Source organism: Typopeltis vanoorti, chromosome 1 (assembly GCF_054136105.1).
Source record: "Typopeltis vanoorti isolate ZY-2024b chromosome 1, IOZ_Tvanoo_1.0, whole genome shotgun sequence".
Lineage (NCBI taxonomy): Eukaryota > Metazoa > Arthropoda > Arachnida > Uropygi > Thelyphonidae > Typopeltis > Typopeltis vanoorti.
This window is the reverse complement of record NC_143549.1, coordinates 100,783,554-100,806,345: the sequence shown is the minus strand read 5'-3', so window position 1 is coordinate 100,806,345 and position 22,792 is coordinate 100,783,554. Positions and strand designations below refer to the sequence as shown.

The 22,792-nt window shown below is 38.1% G+C and overlaps 1 protein-coding gene across 7 annotated transcripts in view; it reads left to right on the top strand.

The window, feature by feature from the left end:
- LOC150110256 (pyruvate dehydrogenase phosphatase regulatory subunit, mitochondrial) overlaps positions 1–22,792 on the top strand; it is a 366,839-nt gene that overhangs the window by 315,902 nt on the left and 28,145 nt on the right. For all 7 annotated transcript variants that reach the window (XM_090398625.1, XM_090398618.1, XM_090398634.1 and 4 more), the window contains exon 18: positions 13,209–13,403. In XM_090398625.1, the coding sequence (XP_090254751.1) occupies positions 13,209–13,403 (195 nt within the window). The remainder of the gene's footprint in view (positions 1–13,208; positions 13,404–22,792) is intronic.

The window sequence follows — 22,792 nt, the reverse complement described above, 5'->3', positions numbered from 1 at the left end:
ATTTTAGCAGCATAATTCCTAAACCTCAGATCCCTATCCACATGACTCTCAGATTTCATCTCCATTCTTCAAACTCTCATTTTTCAATTGACTGATTCATTTTTCAGTTGGTGTTTTTTTTTTTTTTCTGATGTCTGAATATTAACATTGTATTCAGTTTATTAAACATAATAAGATTAGTTCAGTGTGAAGATTACACTAGTTCTAGGAACCTCCGGAATAATACCAAATCTGCACAGAAGTATTTTCATATATGAGCATTTGTTCAAAGAAAGTTATGAAGCTCTCTGTCCAAATCTTAATTTCATTCATGGTTTATCTGTTCCCAAAGTTTAGAAAATTTTTAAACCTAGTACAGATGTGACTGCATCTGAAAGTAATAATCATTGTTATATCACATACTTGCAATTTGCTGCATTTATTATATTTTCCCATTGTTCTTCTTTGTTAATTTATCTTCAATTAATTAAATAATTTCATCCCTTAACTGTGGTTATGTTTTTTTTCTTATAATATAGAAATCACAAAATATTCTCTATGAAGAACAGTCCTGTTTTATATGCTGCAAGAAAGATTTCATTTCATTTCACTCCTCTTTACTTCTGAAATATTAAAATATTCAGTCAAGATTATATTTTCTTCTTAGAGAGACTTACACATCTTGCCTTTCCTGGCATAAATGCATCACATCATTCATTTTGGAATGATACCTCAATGAGTCTGCTCACTCTATTGAGGTGCATTCATAATGATAATAACAGACATTACTTTATTGATAGTTAGCACTTGATTATCAAAGCATCAGATTATAAGATATGCAGTTTGTCTTTGTTAGCATCCAAATTCAAAACTAATCAATATTTTGCTTTAACATGTAATCTTTATTTTATTTCATGTAGCTTTATTTCATTATTTTAATGAAACAGTAGTAGAGTGAGTAGGAAAAAAAAATCATGATTTATCAGAGGAAAACTTTAAGGTTATTAAATTTTTGACAACTAATACCCCCCCCCAATGCATCTTCTTTCCATATGAATTTGTGCACATCATATGTTGAAAAATAGTATTAGTGATGACTAGTCCATGTCCTAAACAGAAATCTGGCAGGCATTTAAATATTTCTATATTGCTGGGGTTCATTCCCTGCCCTGGTTTTGATCTTCAACAAATCATTGCTTTCACAGTCTTGATGTTGAAGCGGTTCTTTTCATCAGACCACAAAGAACTCATTAGAGAAAAAAATTTCTCTATAGTGCATTTGTTCCTCGGATTGCCATAACAAATGCAGGCAGTATGTTATGCAGGCAGGCAGCATGCCATAACAACAACAACTGGCAGTAAGTTTTTGTAGTGGATGTTTTTTTTCTTGGAGCACCTTAAATATGTCACACCACTTTTTATCCACTTCAGTGTTTGTGTCCTTCCATTCTTCCATCTTGGAGTTCACAACATTATTTATATGGCTGATTTCATCAACTGCAGGTTTCGGGAAAAAATTCCAAAATTTAATGTCAAACTTATACAACACAGCAAAATCACAACTAACAATAAATAAGAAACTGCACCAGTAAAAATTGATTGCTCCGTAAGACAGGGAGATAGTTTATCAATGATTCTTTTTGCTCTTGCCTTAGAGCCAGATACGAGCGATATCGGGACATGAGTACCTGGCATAGCAGATACTCATGTAGGAGATGAAGGAAAAACAAAAGTACTAGCCTATGTTGACCTAAGATCCAAAGAAAATCCTAGGGAATTTTTTAGCTATGTTGCCAGTAGGAGGAGAAATGATTGTGAAAGAATGACATTGTGGGATAAAAATGGGAACAGAGTGACTGATGCAGAGGACATAGTGGAATTGTTCAGTGAACACTTTATTGGTGTATTTCATCGTGGAAGAGTAAATTTTAGTACTAGAGGGATAGGGCAGGTTCAAGATTTAGAGGTGCAGGAGGAGAGCGTGTTCCAAATACTGAGTACTCTGGATGTCAATAAAACTGTAGGACTGGATGGTATTTCACCATGAGTTTTGAGAGAATGTGCTAAAGAACTGACAGCTCCTTTGACGTGCTTTTCATTGAAAGTCTGGCTACAGGAAAGGTGCCCAGAGAATGGAAGGAAGGTAAGACAGTGCCATTTCAGAAGGGCATAGCAGACTGGAAGTGTCTAATTATAGGCCAGTTTGTGTGTCATCAGTAGTTGTTAAGATCTTGGAGAAATTAGTTAGGAACCGTATACAACATTGGGCAGATGAGGATAATGTTATCTGTGAGAGTCAACATGGATTTGTGAATGGGCGCTCTTGTTTTAGTAATATGCTAGCCTTTTATAATAAAGTTACAAGAGCAGTAAATGAGGGAAAGGCATATACTGCCATTTTTCTTGCATTTAGCGAAGGCATTTGACAGGGTGCCACATGATAAGCTGATATTTAAGTTGCAACACATGGGTTTGGATGTCATTGGTGAACTGGATTCAGAATTGGCTGTCCGATAGGTATCAGAGAGTTGTGTATGGTGGGGCAGTTTCAAGGAGGCATAGGGTTACAAGTGGGGGTCCCACAGCGCTAAGTACTGGGACCTATATTGTTTAACCTTTATATCAATGACATTGTCAGTGGATTGCAGAGAGGGGGAATATTCAGTTGTTTGCAGATGATGTGAAGCTAGGAAGGGTTATTAGTAATAGTGCATATGTGGTAGTCCTGCAAGAGGATTTGAATAAGCTAGACAGATGGGCAAATGAATGGGGGGTATCGGTTTATTGCATCAATATAAGGTCTTGAGGTTTGGAACACATTGATGGGATGCTGCATACTCTATTGGAGGAGCTATATTGGAAGAAATAGGGGAAATAAGAGATCTGGGGTTGATGATTGATAGAAACCTGAAATTCAGGGGACTTATTGCAAAGGTGGTGAAGGTAACACAGAGGATTGCTGCAATAATGAAAAGGACGCTGACCTGCAGAGATAAAAGAGTTATCATTCCATTGTATAAAACCACACTTAGACTATTGTTCTCATATTTGGTCCCCAGGATTTGAAGGGGATAAATTAACTGTGGAATGGATACAAAGGTGGATAACAAAGATGGGTTTCAGGACTGTACAATGATGGTTATGAGGATTGGATGAGGAATGTGGACTGCAGAGTTGGGTGGATAGAAGAATGAGATGTGATATGATTGAGACTTTTAAACTGTTGGGTGGTTACAGGGTTGACACTGGGGAGTTCTTTCTCTTGGTTGAACAGTGGGAAGGAGTGATGACAGGGGGCCATCTCTGGAAGTTACGAAAGGGAAACTGTGAGCAAGAGGGTGCGAAGTGGTTTCTTTGCATGGAAGGTGGTTGAACTGTGGAATGCATTGCCTGATGCATCCCTAGGCATTGTCTTTGTTGCTTAGTGGGTTACGATTGCCCTGGTGAATGGACTTTAGTTCCTGAGTGAGTGTGGTGAGAAAGAGAGAGTGTGTTCTGAAAATGTTATGACAGTGAGTTCAGAAGTGTTGTTTAAGTCAAAAGATTGAAGCAGTAGATTTAACAGGGAATATGTATGAAAACAGGTGACAGAGTAGTGGAAGATAAAGTTGAGAGAGAGAGATTAAAAGTGATGATCAAAAGAATAGTAGCGTGACAAGTGTGCATAATGAAGAGTTGGCCAATAATGAGAGAGAGAGAGAGAGAGAGAGAGTGTACATAGAACCCTTACTGGATGAAGCAAAGAGAAAAAGAATGCTCAACTATGTAAGTAAAGAGTGTCTTGTAGGTGATCTCATGATAAAAAGTATGTTTGATGAGAGTGTGACAAAATAGTGCTTCCCAGGTGCAAAGATTAACAATGTTATTGAGGCTATTAGGATGCAAAATGATAAAATGAAAGAATTGATTGTTTTGACATGATTGAATAATTTGAAAGGAAACAGGTATGAGGAAGGACATTAAAAAGTTGCTGAGTAGCAAAAAAAATAGTGTGAGAGAGTTAAGATAGTGAGCCTACTGCCACAGGATGGTAGAGGGTTTGAGAAGGAAAGCCAAAATTATGAGTGTTTTTTGATGTTTGTTTGTGTTGGTTATGCAGGATAAATGATGTGGAGTGAGTTGGCAAAAGGACACTTATACAAAGTGGATAGTTTGTACTTGAATGGATTTGGCGTTAGGAGCAGAACAAGTACTATTGAATAAAATGAGATTGGAGATGCAAAATCAGGAAAATTAGAGCTGTTAGTGGAGAAGCTGTTGAGTGAGTCTACAGTTGCAGGTGGTCACATTGCCTCTGATTGGAGAGAGTGAACATTCAGTCTTGACTTGGGAGGTTGCAAAACTTGGGAAATATTGTCAAGAAGGGGGGTGGGGGATATGTGAAACTCCCATGCAAGTGATTATGACGAGCTTAGGAGGAAAAAAAAAAAAACAGCTCATTTCCAGTATTCTTATAGCCATTATTACTCCCCTGATACTTTACCTATCTCTGGAATATAGTGTTCACCCTCTGGTTTCTCAAGCCATTATCCTGAAATGAGCACATCCTGCTATATACCACCTATGCAGTTCTAGTTTTTCTGCCCTATCACTCTCACTTGCCTAGAAAACAACACTGTATCCAAATGCCTACACCCTTCTGTATTCAAGCATAATACATCCCTTGCATACATCTCTCTTCTATCCTCAAATGAATTCCACGCATAAACATGTTCCAGACCTCTTTTCCTGCATATTCTTGTAGAATGTGTAGGAATACTTATATTGAGAGCCAGTTGCCTATCCAGCTCACTAATCCCATCTGTTTCAGTTTAGTTATCAATTTGTGTTGTAGCAATCTATTAAAATCCTTTGCATATTCAAAGTATACCACTGTATGTGCATCTTCTCTCTCTTGTTGAATACATTTATCACACCTTGTACATAAGTAATTAATAAATCAGAACCTCTCTTTAAAAAACCCATGACAAGCAGAAAGAATACCACTATTATCAAACCACTTTTCTATCCTATCTGTTGCAACCTCATTATTTTTTAACTACAACTGTAGATATACAGATTAGCCTATAATTTTTAGCCTCAGGCCTTATCACCTTTGTGAGTGGAACAATTTTACCTTTCCTCCATTTCTTTGGGGCTTGTGCTGTTGTGAGACTCTCTCTTTAAACAGGTAGGCCAATGACGATGCTATTTCCCTGGGAAATTATCTTAAGATAAGTCATGATATATTATCAAGTCCTGTTACCTTATTGATATCTAGCTTACTTAACTTCTCATAGACCTCTTGCTTACTCACCATTAAATCTTCTCATTTCATTCTCTACACAGGAGATTCTGATATCATACTAAGAATGAAACATGTTCTGAAGAAGTTACCAATCTTTCATTTTCATCCATTAATATCATTTGCCGTAATCATTTTCCTTTCAACTGGCCACATGTTGAAAAACTCATGAAAATTCTTGGCCTGATTTGCTAATTTCTATTCGTACTCCACCTTTGCTGTTTTTACCACCTGAATCACTCTCCTATCCTGCTCTTTATACTCTTTGTGATTATTACTATAATTCATCTTGTGCTGCCTCCAAAGTACCTTCTTCTTGCAAATTTCATGCTTAATCCTCCTCATTCATCCATGTGACACCTACCTTATTCATCCTTTTGACTTTTGGAATTCATTCACACATTGATACCTTTAAGTGTTTTTTTTGTCAGTTCCCAAGCAGCATTTATTTCCTTTGTGCTCAAGAGAGATGTGCAAACCCCTACTTGTAGTTACATCCTCTGATAATACGATCAGATATAAAACTCTCCATCCTTTTTTAATTAGAAGAAACACACGTATAAACCACAGTGAAAATTATTTAATTGTAAATATTTCATCCTTAAGTATCTTAGGATGAAATATTTACAATTAAATATTTCACTCTTCTCAATAATCTCCTGATATCCATCCTTACATTCTCCTTCTGTCCATTTAAACCATTTGTTCCCGCAACCAGCACTAACTTGTTGATTTTCTCCTCATATCCAAAGCATGAATAATACTGCTCACTCTCCCTCCTTGATAGCAGACCTTATGGACTGTCATTTATTTACCAGTTCTCTAACAACGAATCTCCATATGCTACTATTCTCAAGTCATTCGTCACCTTTTTTTTCTTTTATTCTATTCCTTTGTGCTCTCTCATTTGTTTCCACTTTTCTTGTTTCCTCATTCCTGTATCACATACTATCATTTCTGCGTTCTTTCACTTCCTTTGTCTCACTAGTTTCATTCTGTTTATGTTTCTTTCATTTATGGTCTCGTCTGCTGTTCAGTTTCTCCACAAGCACATCTTTCACATTTTGTCATGCATACATGTTACAACATCAAACCGTTTTCAAAAAGTCTGCTTGTTAATAGCATGTGATCTGCACTGCACTGCATATAGATCTCATTTATAGTTCCATGTGTTCATTCAAGACAAGATTCAAAAATTCAATTTAAAGAAGTCAGTAACAAATCTACAACACCAGCAATCATGTGAATACACCAAACTTCAAAAATGAACAATATTATACTAAAATGCAAACAGTATACCCAATTATTACACAAAATAGCACCTTTCTTTTCTGGAGCTCATACCAACAACATATATGCAGCCACCCCTAGCATAGTCTTTAAATGGTAGTGGGCTGAGCGATATGTTAGAAATGGCAGCTGCTATGTTGAATATAATCGATATACAATTGAGTACAATACAAGACAATAAAATCCTTAAACAAACAAACAAAAAAACATCAGTTTCAATAGCACAAACTTAAATACCAGTATGGTAATGAAATAAACATAGCAATGTCTTTCCTAACTACTAATATTATCGTTTTTCTAGCAGCTCAAGTCAGCCAAGTACATTTGTTTCACTTGGCATGGGATATATGGAGAATGGCTGACCAACAGATATCAAAAAGTAGTATATGGAGGATGTGAGTCTATAAGATTTAAGTTAACGAGTGGTGTATCACAAAGATCAGTCCTTGATCCATAGTTATTCAAGCTATACATTAATGACATTGGTATGGATTTCACAAAAGACATAAAGCTATTTGCTGATTATGCAAAGATATGCAGGGTAATCAGGAATGCCACTGATATGCAGTATTTGTAGAATGATTTGAATAGACTAGAATTGTGGGCATGTGAAAATAGCTGTCAATTCAGTGTTAGCAAATGTAAAATTGTGTACGGTCATTGGTATGGATTTCACAAAAGATATAAAGCTATTTGCTGATTATGCAAAGATATATAGGGTAATCAGGAATGCCACTGATATGCAGTATTTGCAGAATGATTTGAATAGACTAGAATTGTGGGCATTAATAAATTTAGTTTAATCCTATTTCAACACCAATAGAATTGTGGGTATGTGAAAATGGCTGTCAGTTCAGTGTTAGCAAATGTAAAATTGTGTACGTTTGTGTAATCAGATATCCAATGTCATATTATATTGGGGATTATGCTAGAAGAAACTGATCAGGTTAGGCATCTTGGAGTTTGAGTAGGTAGGAAGCTGAAGTTCAAGATCCATGTAGCAAAGATTGCAAATATAACTCAGAGGATAATTGCAGTGCTGAAACAAGCCCTCAATGTGTAAAAATAGGGAGGTCATTTTGCCTTTTTTTTACAAGGCATTAATAAGATCTCATTTGGACTATTGTGTGCAGGTCTGATCTCTTAGTTTCCATAGTGATTCTGATACAGATTATGAAGGCAGATTCAGAATATGTTTACTGCGAACACTAGCAAACAGGAGAAAGAGAGGTGATGTGATTGAGACTTACAAACTTCTGAAAGGGTCATATGGGATATCAGTAGATGGAATTTTTCATTTTATGGAGTATGGGGAAAGGATGAGAGATTATCCTTGGAAGTTGAAAATCAGCTAATTGCAAGATACTAAGGTTGAATTAACGTAGAAGTCAATTACTTTTGCATTAATTCAACTTTGTGTCAAAACAAGATGAGAGATTATAAATATTATTATTATTATTACGTGACACCTCCAGAGAGTCCAAAGACTCATCGAGGGAGGGCACCTACTCTACAACTTCTGTCTCTATCACTCAATCAACGAACTGCAACTACACCAATGCCATCTAGTATTTTCACAGACAATCACAAACATCCATGCCCATGGTGGGATTCGAACCCAAAGCCTTTTGGCTGGAGAGTGGATACACTAGCCACTTGGCTGAACAGCAACAGTAACATAAAAATTTTTTTGTTTTTACTGTGCTTTTGAAAGTTCGGTGTACACGTCATGTCACCCTCATGCATTGAAATGATATTGCATTTCCTGCCAAAGAGAAAAAATATTTGGCACTCACTCAATATACCAGTCTTGTTACACAAAACATGGATGACCTGATGAACTGCAGATGAAAGACTGTTGCATCGATTGAGTACTAGATGCTTTTTCTCTTTGGCAGGAAATGCAATATATGGTGGTACATATACAGTGTCCTTTACATAATCCTAGTTTTTTGCGTTACCCCTAGAGATAAACAAGGAGTCAGATCAATTGACACTGCAGACCAGGTTTTAGTTCTCATTCATCCCATCCATTGGCCAAGCATTTACATAAATTAAAGGATTGTTGCAACATGATGAATGTGAGCAGATGCTCCATCTTATTTGAATACAGCATTGAGTTTGCCCTCAATAAGCTAATGCAGTAACTACAGCTCCAGCCTGTCACATACTGGAGCTGTGGTAAAGTTAGACAAGTTAGTAAAAGGACAAGTTATTTATTGTTTTACTAATAACCAGAAGTGCATTTCTGTTATCAAGATAAAAAAATGATTCATAGACTTTGTCACATTTCCAGGCAAAAAAATATTAGCTTTTGAAATGTCCCTTGAATGTCCAACAGTGATATGTGTGTATTTTCAGACGCTTATATACAGATGTTATATCTGACACACCATATTATTATTATTATTACGGGCAACTCCAGGGAGTCATTAGACTCATCGAGGGAGGCCCCAAATCATATTCATCACAACTATTCGACATTCATACAGTATCTATCATACCTCGCCTTAAACTCATTCACTGTCACAGCATCCACCACAGACTCTGGGAGCGCATTCCACTCATTCACCACTCTAAACGTAAAGAACCCAGCTCTAACACCTTTACTAACCACACTTTTGCCCAGTTTCCGTGGATGTCACCTAGTCTTCCCACAACCAGCCATGTTCTCAAAAATATCTTCTGAATTAATTTTATAGAAACCCTTCAGTAATTTGAATGTCTCAATCATATCTCCCTTCCTCCGCCTATCAACCAATTTTTGCAACCCACAAATCCTCAACCTGTTCTCATAAGGTTCATTCCACAGACCTGCTATCATCTTGGTCACTCATCTCTGGATCCTCTCCACCTCCTCCCCACCAAGAAGAAACCTAGGTGACCAAATCTGAGCACAGTAGTCAAGATGGGGTCTTATCAAGGCTCGATACAGAGGAACAATAACCTGCTTGTCAACGTATTCTTCAGCAACCAAGTGATTTGATGAGCTGATTTGGCCACTTTTGCAATGTGCCCCCTAAACTTCAACTCCTTATCCACCAACACTCCTAAATCTTGTGCCTCATCAATTTCCTGGAGTACAGTTCCACCAATGTAGTAAACTGCTGCTAATCTTTTCACCCCAAAATGTATAACCTTACATTTTGCCACATTAAATTGACATCCATTCTCCTTAGCCCAGACCTCCAATCCATCCAAATCATCTTGCAAAATTTTAACGTCATCTGCATTCACTATTGCCTACCCAACTTTGCATCATCTGCAAACAAATGAACTGTTCCTCTCAGATCCTGTCCTTTCCTATATCATTAATGAACAAATTAAACAGCAGTGGTCCAAGAACAGATCCTAGTGGCACACCACTAGTCACAGGCCGTCTTTTGGACTCTACTCCTGAATAAACCACTCTCTGATATCTCTCCGTCAACCACCCTCCTATCCATCTCACCAACCCTATATCCACTCCCATATGCTGCAATTTACTGATTAGAATTCCATGTGGTATCCTGTCAAAGGCCTTAGCAAGGTCCAGTAGAATCACTGTAAACCCATTATCCTTATCCAGTTCTGCCATCACTGTGTTATAATATGTGAGCAAGTTACTGAGGCATGACCTACCCTTCACAAAACCATGCTGTCCCCGATACAGCATCCCATTTTCTTCTATCCAATCTTGTATTTTCCTCTTGACTATTTTCTCCAAGACCTTGATAATGATTCCTGTTATGCTGATTGGCCGGTAATTTTCAACAGCAGCCTTGGAACCACCTTTATGCAGCGGAACTATTTTCCCCTCTTTCCACCCCCTTGGGACTGACCCAGACCCGAGGCTCAAATTAAACAAAATGGTCAAGGGCACTGACAATTCTTTAGCCGCTTCACGTACGACAGGAGCTGGTATACCATCCAATCCCACAGATGTATTGACATTGAGGTTCTGTAATAGACTAGTTACCTCTACTTCATTCATCACAATTCCAGTATAAGCTGTTGGTTTTTCCATTCCTGCAATGTCACCACCTGGATGATATACTCTTGCAAAGTGCTCGCTCAGTAATTCCACTATATCGACTGATTCGGTTACCTCCCTACCCTCAGCATTTTTTAAGATCATTCTACCATGAACATTTTTCCTTTTACTTGCAACATATTGAAAAAACTGTTTGGGATTCTCTTTAGCTTGCATGGCCAATTTTCTTTCGTAATCTGCTTTTGCTTTTCTTACCACCCTTGTTACCATCCTGGCCTGAGCTTTATACTGTTCCTGCGCCTGCTGGTCACCTTTCTCCTTAAATTCCCTCCACAATTGTTTCTTTTTTTGCAGCTCAAGCTTAATAGTGTTATTCATCCATTTAACCCCTACTTGATTTATTATTCGGACTCTTGGTATACAGTCAACCATTGCCTCCTGCAAACACTTCTTAACCACACCTCCCATGCACTATCAACATCCAGCCCTTGTAGTTTTACATGCCATGGCACTGAGCCAAGCACACACCTAAGCTTGTCATACTTACCAGCCCGGTAATTCCACATGTACCCTGTCTTAATTGTAAGTTCCACTCCTTTAGCCACCTCCCAAGTCATGACCTTATGGTCACTCTCACCAATTGGTGGCAACATGGTCATGTTCGTTACAGCCACATTCTCAGTTGCAGTTACTAGGTCAAGCACTCTCTGCCCCCTGGTATTTTCCACTACATGCTGCCGCAGATAGTTGTCCCTTAATAACCGCATAAAATCCAATTCCTTCCTCCCATGTGCCCTCTCCTCTTTCCAGTCAATGTTACCATAATTGAAATCACCCATAATAATTACCCTCCTTCCACTCATTTCTTCTATTTGCCTATGCATACTATCCCCACCATCTATTCCATCACCTGGTCTATAGCAGCACCCAATTGTATATTTTGTTCTGCTAGATTCTATCTCACACCAAACAGCCTCAAATGTGCTCTTTTCTCTATCCTGCAGTTTAACTTCTATACTCCTTGGCTGCAACTCATCAGCTATCATCGATAACACTCCTCCCCCCCCCCCTTTTTATTCACCCTGTCACTCCTGAACATGCTATACCCATCGCATTCAATCCCACTAGCTTTATCCTCTTCTGTCAGCCATGTTTCACTAATACCAACAACCTGTGGCCTGGAAGTGCCAACCAAGGCCAAAAACTCTTCCTTCTTGTTCCTAATACTCCTGGCATTAGTGTACATGAATTGCAGAAGCCCATTTGTCCCATCCCTACTTTGATGCCTTATGCTAACTATCCCATTCTGATTTGTTGTCCTTCGTACTCGCTCGCGTATAATATACTCATTCATACACTCGACTGCCTCCCTAAAGTCTGCATATCATATCTACTCTCCCCCCCCCTCTTAATAAATCTAGTTTCCCTGGGTATGTGGCACATCACAGAAGCATACTCCCTAATGTAGTCCAATATGTCTATGCAAAGCATCTAACAGACCACTAAGTCATTTGGCTTATTTCTAAATGACTTAGTGGTCTGATAGATATTATGGCCTGCAATAAGTGTAAATGATATGCTGAAATGCAAAGCATTGTTGCAAAATATGCCACATGGTCTTCTGTGATATATTCCCCTCTTTGTATAAATGAGTTTTAAGCAGCACTATCAGCTGTTTCCTCGCTCAGATATGGTTATCCAAGACTTCCTTTTACAGATGCAGCTGGTCTCCTGAAATTTGTTATACTGCTTACAAATGAAATATGTAGTTGGAGGATTGTTCTCGTACTTCTAAATACTTGCAGAGACAACATAGATGAAACTCCAAGAAGAAAAAAAAAAATGCAGTGCAGTACATTGTACACTCTAGTGGTAATCATTGTAAACTAAATCTTGCACCTACATCAAGTAAATCTCTTTGAGTTCCGATTGCAAAGTGGGTTATAATGATATTACTTTTTTTTTTTCCCTTGAAAGGATAGCTATTATTGGTAGTCCATCTCTAACATTATAGAGAAACTTTATATAAAGATTTTAAAGATTTATATAAACATTACAGAATGTGAACAGCTTCAAATTGTATTTGGATATTTGGTAGTCCATCTCTAACATTATAGAGAAACTTTATATAAAGATCACTTTTGGTAGTGCATACCACTCCTCTGGATAGAATAGTAATAGATGGAACTAGTTGTTAATGAATGAATAAAATAATGATTATGATGATTCCACTTATATTTCTTGCAGTAGCATTTTACTACTTAAGAAAGAAAGAAAGCATATCTAGATTTTGTTATTTGACTTCTAGATTATGCAATGTATTTTGGAGAGTCATTTACAGAGAGGCATATACTTCTTATGGCAAAAGCCATCCTTGAATATTCTTGTCACCATCGAACTTTACTTTCGATTCTTTTAATCATTATATTTATTTGTTAATTTTTGTAATTTATAATACTTTTTCTTTAAAGGATCAAGAAAAATAAACAAAATTGCACTAGTTACAGTAAGCATTATATTACATATTTGTATAACTCTTTGCTACTTTAGACATATTTCTAAATATAATTAGAATTTGTAGTTTGCTGTGTACATTTATAAAAATGATTTTCAAGATTTAAGTTGTAGAAATCTGCATTACTATATGCAAATATATCCTAATTTTTTTTATATGTTTTACAGAAAAATTTTATTGGAAAAGAGGCACTTCTCAAACAAACTGAAGAAGGAATAAAGCGAAGATATGTCCAATTAGTTTTGGAAGACCATGATTTAGATGTAGATTATTGGCCATGGGGAGGAGAACCTATCTATATGAATGACAGATGTGTTGGTAAAACTACAACTGCTGGATATGGATTCACTTTGAATAGCCAGGTAGATTAGATATAATTTAATACCAACAGAATAGAAGCCTGAATTTAAAATAAAAAATAACAATTAATGAAACTGTATGAATATAGATAGGTAGTAGAGCTGAGATTTATTTTTTTTAGAAAGCTGACATGCAGAGCAGCAGTATTTTGAAGGGATAGTTTATATTATACATGTTAAATTAAACATATTCTCATTGGTCCGGTGCACACTGACACAGGCCCAATGTCATAACACTTGTATAACTTCTATAACACTTGTTATAAAAATGTGAACGTTCATATTTGGACTAACTGTTGCTTCCTTAACACAAGTCACATCACCATGTCATCAACAATTTCTTTCAGTCCCTTCTCACTAAAGCTAACACCATTATAGTAACCATTATAGTAACCTCATTGTAACAGACCATTGCTAAGCTCCCAACAAATCCTCATGGCATTGCTCCTTTTTTTCAGAGAAAATTTACTATAATTAACTTCCACTAGAGTAAACTATTCCTTTATTCCTTAGAGGGATCAAAGGAATAGTTTGCTCTATTCCTTAAGAGAACTCAGAGGGATCAAAGGAATAGAGCAAACTATTCCATTGATCCCTCTGAGTTCTCTTGAGCATCAACTGTTTTACTTCATTTTATGGTTGTAATTAATATTTAAATATAACAGTAATAATTGTACTAAGAATAATAATAAAACTATAATAAAATTATAGTAAATTATAATAAAATAATACAATTATAATAAAAATAATTGTACTAAGAATAATAGTAAAACTATAATAAAATTAGTTTAATCCTTTATCCAAGTGTGAGCAAACAAAGTTTGTGCCTGAAAGTATCTTCAGGACTGGGGTAAGGTGGTACCACAGGGCAACTCGTTGCAAAGGTGGAGAAAGCTACCAACACTCCTATCTCAGTATCTCCTATAATGCAAAACACATCTCCTTGCGGATATGTCTAATGTTATGCATTAAGGGAAGGGCCACTACCCAGACTAGTTTTGACCTTTATTGAAGTAGAATGGGAGTTCATATCTCATCATCATTGGCCTCTTTAGAGTCAAAAAGTTGTGCTGAGAGCCAGCTTTGATAGTAAGAGAGGAGTAGAAAAGATAGAATTGATAGTAGTAGGTAGTTAAAGAGGCCTCAGTCGATCTACTTGGCCACACTCAAGAGTCATCGCCAAGCAGATCTCTGACATTTCCTCCCTCCATCCGTTCTTTTCAGCTCTCGACGGCCAGTCATCTCTTCAGATGTCTGGCCGGCGAAAGGAGTGAAAAACAAATGAAAGAGGACACTTAAAAAGAAGAACCGAGAAAGGACACAAGAAGTTACATATCACTAATAGCAAAGACAGAACGAAAAACAACAACAACAACAACAACTGGGTGACATGAGAGACCAATTTAAACTAAGGAGAGTGGGGGAAGAGCCTGGTCTGCGTGATGCAGCCCACAAGGAGCTGCACCGCCTCGGTGTAAGCCTTCGCAGCCCAGGTTCTCGGGATACCCCCTCCTGTGTGGACAAAATTTAAACGAAACAAAACTTAAAGGAAAGGTTTTTTATTTTATTTTTTTCCCTTCCCTTGCAGATTGATACTAGGAGTCGACTGACTTGTTAGGCAAGGTTTAAATCTTCCTTCTGTCTATTGTTGTGGGTTTTAATGATGAGATCTGCTAATTTTTCTCCACGGACGTGGTTTAGCATATAGAGACCTCTGTGCAGTGCTAATCCCATGTCGTCCTCTGCATCGATAAAATCATTGATCTCTTCAGGAGTGATTTCATCTATATTATCGACAAGCACGTCGTTCCATTCTGCACTGACGACTCTTGGCCCGTTTTGTCCAGTGATTATCAGTTGAATGTCTCCGAATGTTTCTATTGCTGTTCGTAGTATCGCCTCCTCCTCGGGGAAGTCCTTTAACAGATGCAATATAGGTGCATTGGCCTTTGCGTGAGGGAACTTTGTCGGTTCTGATATTGCCTTTGTTTCAGCTTTGCCTGGAATTCCTCTATGAGATTTTTTTCCAGGATTGTGGGATTCTCCTATGGGTCTTAGATTGTCTCTTTGTTCCTGTTCATCTGTTTCTAAATGGGTGTCTGTTTTATTTCCTTTTTCTTCCTCCTCCTCTGAACTTGACATTTCTGCTGGGCTGTCGTAATTTGGTTTGGTTCTTTTATTTTCTTCTTCTTCTGGTGTGATAGGTCGTTTGGTGGTATTGGTGTTAGTCTCCGTTTCCATTTCATCCTCGGTTTCGATGATTCTTCTAGCATTTCGTTTTTCTTTTTTCTCTGTTTTTCCTTTTGTCTTGTTGCCAGTAGGTGGTTGAATTTTGTCATTTGTTATCACCATATCACCATAACTGGAGTTGTAAGTGCTGGGAAAACGTCAGGATCTATAGTGGTAGTTTCTGTCACTGTGTTATCTGCAGTCAGGTAGTCATGACTTGTAGGCTCTGAACTCTTGGTTGAAATATTTGCTGGGATTGGCGAAATGGCGCCTCCTATTCTCTCGACGTGTGTCCTGCTAGGACGAACGTTGACTTTGTGGGTAGTATCCTTGCATTTCAGACAGGGTGCTTCACACTGGGCTAGCGCATGTCCTGCCCCCATGCAGTTCCTGCACTTGTTCTTGGGGCAGTCCGTGCCTAAGTGTTCCAGTGATCCGCACCGAAAGCACTGTCTTTTTACACCCGGGTAACTGACCATTACCCTGGCTGACCCGATCATGACAAAGTTTCGGATTTCTGCCTTCATCATGATCGAGAATGAAACTTCTCCTGACTTCCACTGAGGAAAATCTGTGCCTGTACCAATTTTTATATCTCGGACGGCTCCCCATTTCGAGAAGACTTTTACTATTACATCCCTGTCTTCTTCTAAATATTCGAGCGGGAATCGATCAATTTTAACTGTTTTGGAAACTCTTCCCACCACAAAAGGATGATAAAGTTTCCCTTTGCATTCTACTCCATTCAGCAGTTTCTCCCATGTTGCAACGTCCGTGCAAACAACCTGAAATCTTCCACCCCCATAAGGTGTGAAACCGGAAATTTTGTCTGCCCCTACTTTATAAATAATGGTTCTAGCAAACGTCCTCTTCTCGATCTCTGTATCTATTTCGAACCCGAGGGTTCTTACCCTCGGTAAAACCAAAGACATTATTTAACGAAAGAAAGGAAGAATTTTTTTTGTCATGTTGTACCATCATTTTTTATTTTGGTTTAACCAATAAGAATACAATTTGGTCGGCTAAATCCCAAATTGCCAGCCCATCCTCGTTCGTTCAGTATCAAAGTAAATACCCAACAGGGTGCACCACGAGAAGGTGAGGATTGGACATTAGGTCAGAAGCCCTGGTCGGTTCTCCGCATTCGTTTAAAGGCTATGTGGAGGTCTCCTCTCAGTTATACAGCTTTGACCCTTAAGCACCCCTTCGTCTAAGTGCCTTAGACGATAGAAATATAAGATCTGATAATGTTGGAGTCTTGACAAGTAACAGACTGATTTGGAGGAAAATTGTAGATAGGAAGTTAGTAATGATGTAATTTTTTCATGTAGTACTGTCATATCCTGTACACCCCTTGAGGGTACATAGCAGGAATTTGATGATGATGATGATGATGAGAAAGGAAGAAGACTTTCCAAGGATAGTCTATTCCTATAAAATAGCGGAATGCCGTGTATAGGCCTAAAAAAAACCACAAAAAGAACAAAGGAATCTTACCAAGGCAGGACTTCAATCGGAGCTCTCTTTTCGGTTCTCCTAAACTGTTGCTGGAATCCGCTGGAACAAGTTTGAAGAAGGACTGGAACACGGAGCTTTCTCTCGGGGCCGCTGAAAACGGGTATCATCAGTGGGAGTTAGGCCCAAGTGGAGATACCAGGCAGAAGCATTAGCAGGTCATCTCTACCTATAGGAGTTGCCAAACGGTGTGCCACCCTTTTTTAATAAATTACTCTGGATTTAGAGAAAGATGTTGAAAGTTTATTTTTCACTTGGTTAGAGTATAATAAAATTAGTTTAATCCTTTATCCAAGTGTGAGCAAACAAAGGTTGCGCCTGAAAATATCTTCAGGACTGGGGTAAGGTGGTACAACAGCAGGGCAACTCGTTGCAAAGGTGGAGCAAGCTACCAACACTCCTATCTCAGTATCTCCTATAATGCAAAACACATCTCCTTGCGGATATGTCTAATGTTATGCATTAAGGGAAGGGCCACTACCCAGACTAGTTTTGACCGTTATTGAGGTAGAATGGGAGTTCATATCTCATCATCATTGGCCTCTTTAGAGTCAAAAAGTTGTGCTGAGAGCCAGCTTTGATAGTAAGAGAGGAGTAGAAAAGATAGAATTGATAGTAGTAGGTAGTTAAAGAGACCTCAGTCGATCTACTTGGCCACACTCAAGAGTTATCGCCAAGCAGATCTCTGACATTTCCTCCCTCCATCCGTTCTTTTCAGCTCTCGACGGCCAGTCATCTCTTCAGATGTCTGGCCGGCGAAAGGAGTGAAAAACAAATGAAAGAGGACACTTAAAAAGAAGAACAAAGGTGTTGTGTTTTGCATTATAGGAGATACTGAGATAGGAGTGTTGGTATCTTGCTCCACCTTTGCAACGAGTTGCCCTGCTGTTGTACCACCTTACCCCAGTCCTGAAGATACTTTCAGGTGCAAACTTTGTTTGCTCACACTTGGATAAAGGATTAAACTAATTTTATTATACTCTAACCAAGTGAAAAATAAACTTTCAATAGTAAAACTAATAATTAAAAACTAATAGCAAGAGTGTCCTGATAAAGAAAGAGCATACTGAATTATACTATTTACTAAGCATACAGTATACTAACCAGTAAAAGGATATTTTAGTACATTATAACATACTTATCAAAATTAGTCATATTATTATTTATTAATATTAATTTCTAGCAAGCAGCAACTGTTTTTAATGTACTTGTTTGTTATATGTACCTTGTATTCCTATTCTTTGATTTGCTTGTTGTTTCCACACACTGATTATGTACAGTTATTTATTATTATTACTATTATTACAACTCCTCCAAGGACTCATTGTGAGAGGGCATCTCCCCCTACTATTTAATTCTCCTATTACACATAACTACCATCAATGCCATCTAAATTGCATGCTCTGAAGGTTGATTTGCTTGTGTGTGGGATGAAAAACCTCAGTTTCCAGGAGGAAAAACCCTGCTACTTCTATGTGAGATAAGCCTACTCGCTTTCAAATGAAAAAGCCCATATAAATTAGCCACTAGAGGGCTGCACGGTGTCTAGTGTTTGTAGAGAGCTCCCGAAAAGATAAGTGTTATTTTGAGTAATAATTGGCAATATTGCTTGAATCTTAACGTAGTATTGTTTACTTTTGGTAACTTAGTGTGTAATCTGTGTGATTTCTGAATTATTTAAATTAGTATTTTGATAAGATACGATAGATAGCGTAGCACATGGCACCATTGAGAAGAAAGACAATGGCATCCAAATCATCGGCCTCTTTGTTTAAAAATTTTAACTTAAGGAAGTTTGTTCAGTGTAACATCTGCAGAATGTATGCTTTTCCGAGAGCGGCTGGAGTTTGGTTCGATAATGATAGTGGTGGGAAAGTGTAAGGAAAGTGAGGATTTGAAGTGTGTCTTAGGTTGCGAGATTGATGTTGTTGATGAAAGACAGAATGTGATAGAAAATAGTGATATGATAGGGATTTGCGATGTAGTACCAGATAGCATTGAGAGCGAAAGTAAAAATACAGAGCGAGAGAATGGTTTAACATATATAAAAAAAATGAAGAGTTAGTTGCAATGAGGGAGATCACACGGTTGTGCAGAGTGATACATAGGGCAAAGCAGCAGCTGGAGCGATTGCAAAATTGTTTACCAAGTGCATCAGTTAATGGAAAGAAGCAAATGTGTGATAAGAAAGAGTATGATCGGGAGTGTAAGAAAAATGAAGGAGCGAGTGTTGTACGGTGATTCATTAGTAAGAGGTGTAATAGATGAGAGTTTGACAAAATCATACTTACCAGGTGGGAAAATTAAGGATGTAAGTGATGTAAGAGGGTTCTTGATGGAAGAACCCTCTCTAGGATTTTCATTGTGTTGGACATCAACTTTATTCCTCTGTAATTCTTAGTCTTGTGCATCCCCTTTACTCTTGTAGATGGGGACAAGAGTACTTTCCCTCCATTCCTCGGGTATATTTTCCTGTTGACAAACTTTTATTAACAGGTCCCACAGCAGGTCAATTCCCTCTTCCCCCAGTGCCTTCCATGCCTCCGCTGGGATCCTGTCAGGGCCCATTGATTTTCCATTCTTCATCCTCTTTATGGCCTCCTTTACTTCCACTCTACTAATGTTCGGCACCATTTCCCTCATAAGGCTCCCCATCTTCTCTGCGAGTCCTTGCATTTTCTTCATTCCAAGTATATTCTCCATCTGTTTCTTATATCCACATCCCTCCTTAATACCCTTCACCAGTCTTTGATCTGCCTCACATGTACATTGTCTGTTGATGCCTTATTTCTACATTTTGCCAATCGATAAATCTTTCTCTGTCCTTCCTTTGTTTCTAATTGATCGTAAAGGTCTTGATATGCCATGGCCTTTGGCTGTGCAACAACTCTCTTGGCTTCTCGCTTTTTCTCTCTGTACTCCTCTCTGTCCACTTCCACTCTTGACTTGTCCCACTTCTGCTTTGCCTTCCTCTTAGCCATCACTGCTTCTTGTACATTATTATTCCACCACCAACCCTCCATCTGCTCTCTCATCTTTCCAGATGTTTCACCAAGCACCTCAAGTGTACAGCTTAGAATTGCTTTTGAATTATGTCACCACCAATCTTGTACACTTTCTAGTCCATCTGCCATCTTCTCTAACACCTTCTCCCTAAAACGGTTCCTCACACTCTCTTCTTTTAAGCAAAACCACTTAATTGTCTTCCTCCCATGGCTTTCAAAGGTTCTTATCTTTGACTTTATTTTATCTGGGCACAGCAGCTGGTGTTGCTGCGCCACTTGATCTGTTGGGATTACCTTGCAATTTGTTACTGCCTTAAGATGTTTTCTTCTAGTCAAGATGTAGTCAATCTGTGAACTGTTGTTGCCACTTCTAAATGTTATCAAATGCTCTTCCCTCTTACAGAAAAAGGAGTTCACAATTGCCAGAACAAACACCACTTCAAAGTCCAAAATCCTCTCTCCTTCCTGGTTCATCATTCCCACTCCATGGCTACCATGCACCCTTTCACAGTCCCTATTCTATCTCCCTATGTGTCCATTGTCTCCTCCGACAATCACCATCTCATTTTCTTCTAGTTTCCCTCATTTCTTCATCTATCACATTCCAGAATTCATCTTTCTCTTTTGCTGTACAGCCAACTTGTGGGGTGTATACACATAAGATGACCAGTTTCATTTGCATGATCTTGTAGTTCCTCCTACCCACTTCCAGTACTTTGCCCTTCATTCTGCCACACACCACAATTTCGACACCATTTCTTCCTCTTCCTCATCATGTCTGCCCCCTCTCTTCCCCTTCCAGTCATGCTTCCAACATTCTGTGTTCCCACTTGCTGGGCTCACTTCTTTAACACACCTGCCCTTGATGCAGTAGCCCTCGTCCACTTCTCGCAGCTGTAGGGCGATGTGGCTGCACATTGCTTAAGGGATATGCCCTAGCCCTTGTATCACTTTCTTTTTGACTCATTTGATCATAACTAGAGCTGGCAGTGAAGTTTTGAAGTTTTACAACTGGATGCCCTTCCTCACATCAACCCTCGCCATTTATCCGGGCTTGAAGACTGGATTTTTATATAACGAGGTTTTTCCCAAAATTACTCTTTCCATATTCTTTGTGTTGTTTTCAGATTTTCTAGGTATTTTTTAGTCAGACTCCAGGTTTCACTACCATAGGTCATTGTTGGGAGTGCACACTAGTTATAGATCTTTCTTTTTAGACAATTTAATAAATTGCTTTTAATTTATTAAATTCTCTCTCTATAATGGTTAAAAATTTTCCATCTTGTTATTCTACCTGAAATTTCATTATCAAGTTTATGATTGTTTGTAATGATTTGTCCTATATTTGTATGAATTCACTGTTTCAACCTGTCTTTAATTTATTTCAATTTCTTTTCATTCTGAAGTATTTCCACTATATATTATTTTTGATTTATTCATATTTATTTGTAGGCCTATATCCAGACTTATTTCATTTACTTCAATCATGTTCTAATTCTTTTGGTGATGTTGCTATTAGAATGGTGTCATTAGTGAATTGCAGATTGCTTGAGTATTCTCCATCAATATTCAGTCCTATTTTCTTCCAGTTCAATTTTTTCATAACATACTCAAGAACTGTAACAAATAATTTTAGTGAGATAGAGTTATTTCTATTTCTCTTTCTTTTCCATTTAAATTTATTACTGATGAGCCTCTCTCATATATATATATATATATATCAGTTAATATGTTAATATAAATATTATATATTTCTATATGCTACTTGGAAAAAAAAAGTCAACGGAGATCCATGGGTAAGGTGCATCGTGGCAGGTAATGGGTTACATGTTTATAGCTGGTATAAATTGGAGGAATATGATGTGCCCAAGTCAGTGCAGCTGCTGTGTCCAGGTTAAATGGCTTCTAGAAGGGAACTGATGGAGTTTGAAAAGGGGTGTTGTGATAGGATGCCATGTTGCAGGTCTATCTGTTCGGCAAATTGTGACAAATTGGACCATCCTAGATTATCATACCGAGATAGAATTGCAAGGAGTCAACTGCAAGTGCTACCTGCAGTGGACAATCCACCACACTCACCTAACATTATCATAAGGTGCTACAGATGATGCTATGTAAAAATTGCCATTCATCAGCTGACGCATTGAATGTGGAGTTCTAGGCATCAACTGGAACATAAATCTGTACAAAAATATTCAGAATCAAGGCTCACAACATGGACTTCCATGATAGGACTGCAATATGCAAGTTCCACAAACCAACATGCAGCATTGTCTTCAGTGGTGCAAAGAGTGTCTCTTTCAGCAAGACATTGCACTGTGTCATAAGGCTGCTGCTTAAATGCATGGTTGTTGGACATGAACATCACCACACTTGAGTGGTCTCTACAGAGCCCTAATCTTAATCCTAGTGAGCATCTGTGGGATGAATTGGAGCACTGGGTGAAGTCAAGGAATGTCTGCCCTATAATAGTCCAGGACCTGATTACATGCCTACAGGAAGAATGTTTCAAAATTCCTAATGACTGCTATTGTACACGTGTGGAAAGTATGCCCCATAAGATTGCTGCAGTCATCACAGCAAAAGGAGATCCTACATTAAGGCAGGTGCCGTGGATGTTTGTTCCTCAATCTATACTGTCTG